Source organism: Nicotiana sylvestris, chromosome 2 (assembly GCF_000393655.2).
Source record: "Nicotiana sylvestris chromosome 2, ASM39365v2, whole genome shotgun sequence".
Taxonomy (NCBI): domain Eukaryota; kingdom Viridiplantae; phylum Streptophyta; class Magnoliopsida; order Solanales; family Solanaceae; genus Nicotiana; species Nicotiana sylvestris.
The window spans coordinates 86753206-86754144 of record NC_091058.1 but is presented as its reverse complement, the minus strand read 5'-3'; the positions used below and the strand labels follow the sequence as shown (position 1 = coordinate 86754144).

Here is a 939-nt window from a genome sequence, read left to right as displayed (position 1 = left end):
AACACATGGGGTCTCACAGTCTCCCCCCTTAAGAACATTCGTCCGCGAATGGGTCAAGTCAATTCCTTGGTTTCATTTCTTTTTCACTAATACGTTTTTTGCGAGGCTATATTTGTTACATTTGCAAAGCATAAATCAAATTCTGAAGATTCCAACTACTAGGCTTCGTATAGCTATCTCGCAATAAGAAATTTAAATTGCACTTTCAAGTCATTTAAAATCCAATTAAATTGCTGTAAAGAAATAATTGCCAAATTATTTAAATGCGACTCACCTTAAGTCATAAATAGGTGGGGGTCCTTCTTCCTCATTTCCTCCTCAGCTTCCCAAGTCATTTCCTCGATGTTGTTATTTCTCCATAATACTTTCACGGAAGCCACTTCTTTAGTTCGAAGATTTCTTACCCGCAGATCTAAAATAGCTACTGGTACCTTTGCATAAGATAAGTCTTCAGCAACGTTAATATCATCAATGGGCATAATACGTGAAGGATCTCCAATGCACTTCCGCAACAGAGATACATGAAACACAGGATGGACTGCTTCCAATTCTGAAGGCAAATCAAGCTCGTACGCCACCCTACCAATCCTTCGAATAATCTTATACGGTCCAACATACCTGGGGCTAAGCTTCCCCTTCTTTCCAAATCGCATAAAGCCCTTCATAGGCGATACTTTCAGGAAAACCCAATCTTCTACATCAAACTCTAAGTCTCATCGTTGAACATCTGCATAAGACTTCTGCCAACTTTGTGCTGTACGCAGACAGTCTCTAATAAGTTTTACCTTTTCTATTGCTTGCTGGACTAAATTAGGACCTAGCAACTCTGCTTCCCCGACCTCAAACCAACCGATCAATGACCTACATTTCCACCCGTGTACTGCTTTATAAGGAGACATCTGAATACTAGTTTGGAAGCTATTATTATAAGCAGACTCA

General features: G+C 39.8%; 1 protein-coding gene across 1 annotated transcript; it reads right to left on the bottom strand.

Moving 5' to 3' along the window:
• Positions 1–275: 275 nt before the first annotated feature.
• Positions 276–665, bottom strand: LOC138885193 (uncharacterized). The gene has a single exon (XM_070166103.1). It carries the CDS (start codon positions 663–665, stop codon positions 276–278), a length of 390 nt encoding a protein of 129 aa, XP_070022204.1.
• Between the last annotated feature and the right edge of the window lie 274 nt (positions 666–939).

Coding starts and splice junctions, on each gene's coding strand:
- LOC138885193 (XM_070166103.1), bottom strand. CDS start 665: ATGAAGGGCTTTATGCGATTTGGAAAGAAGGGGAAGCTTAGCCCCAGG.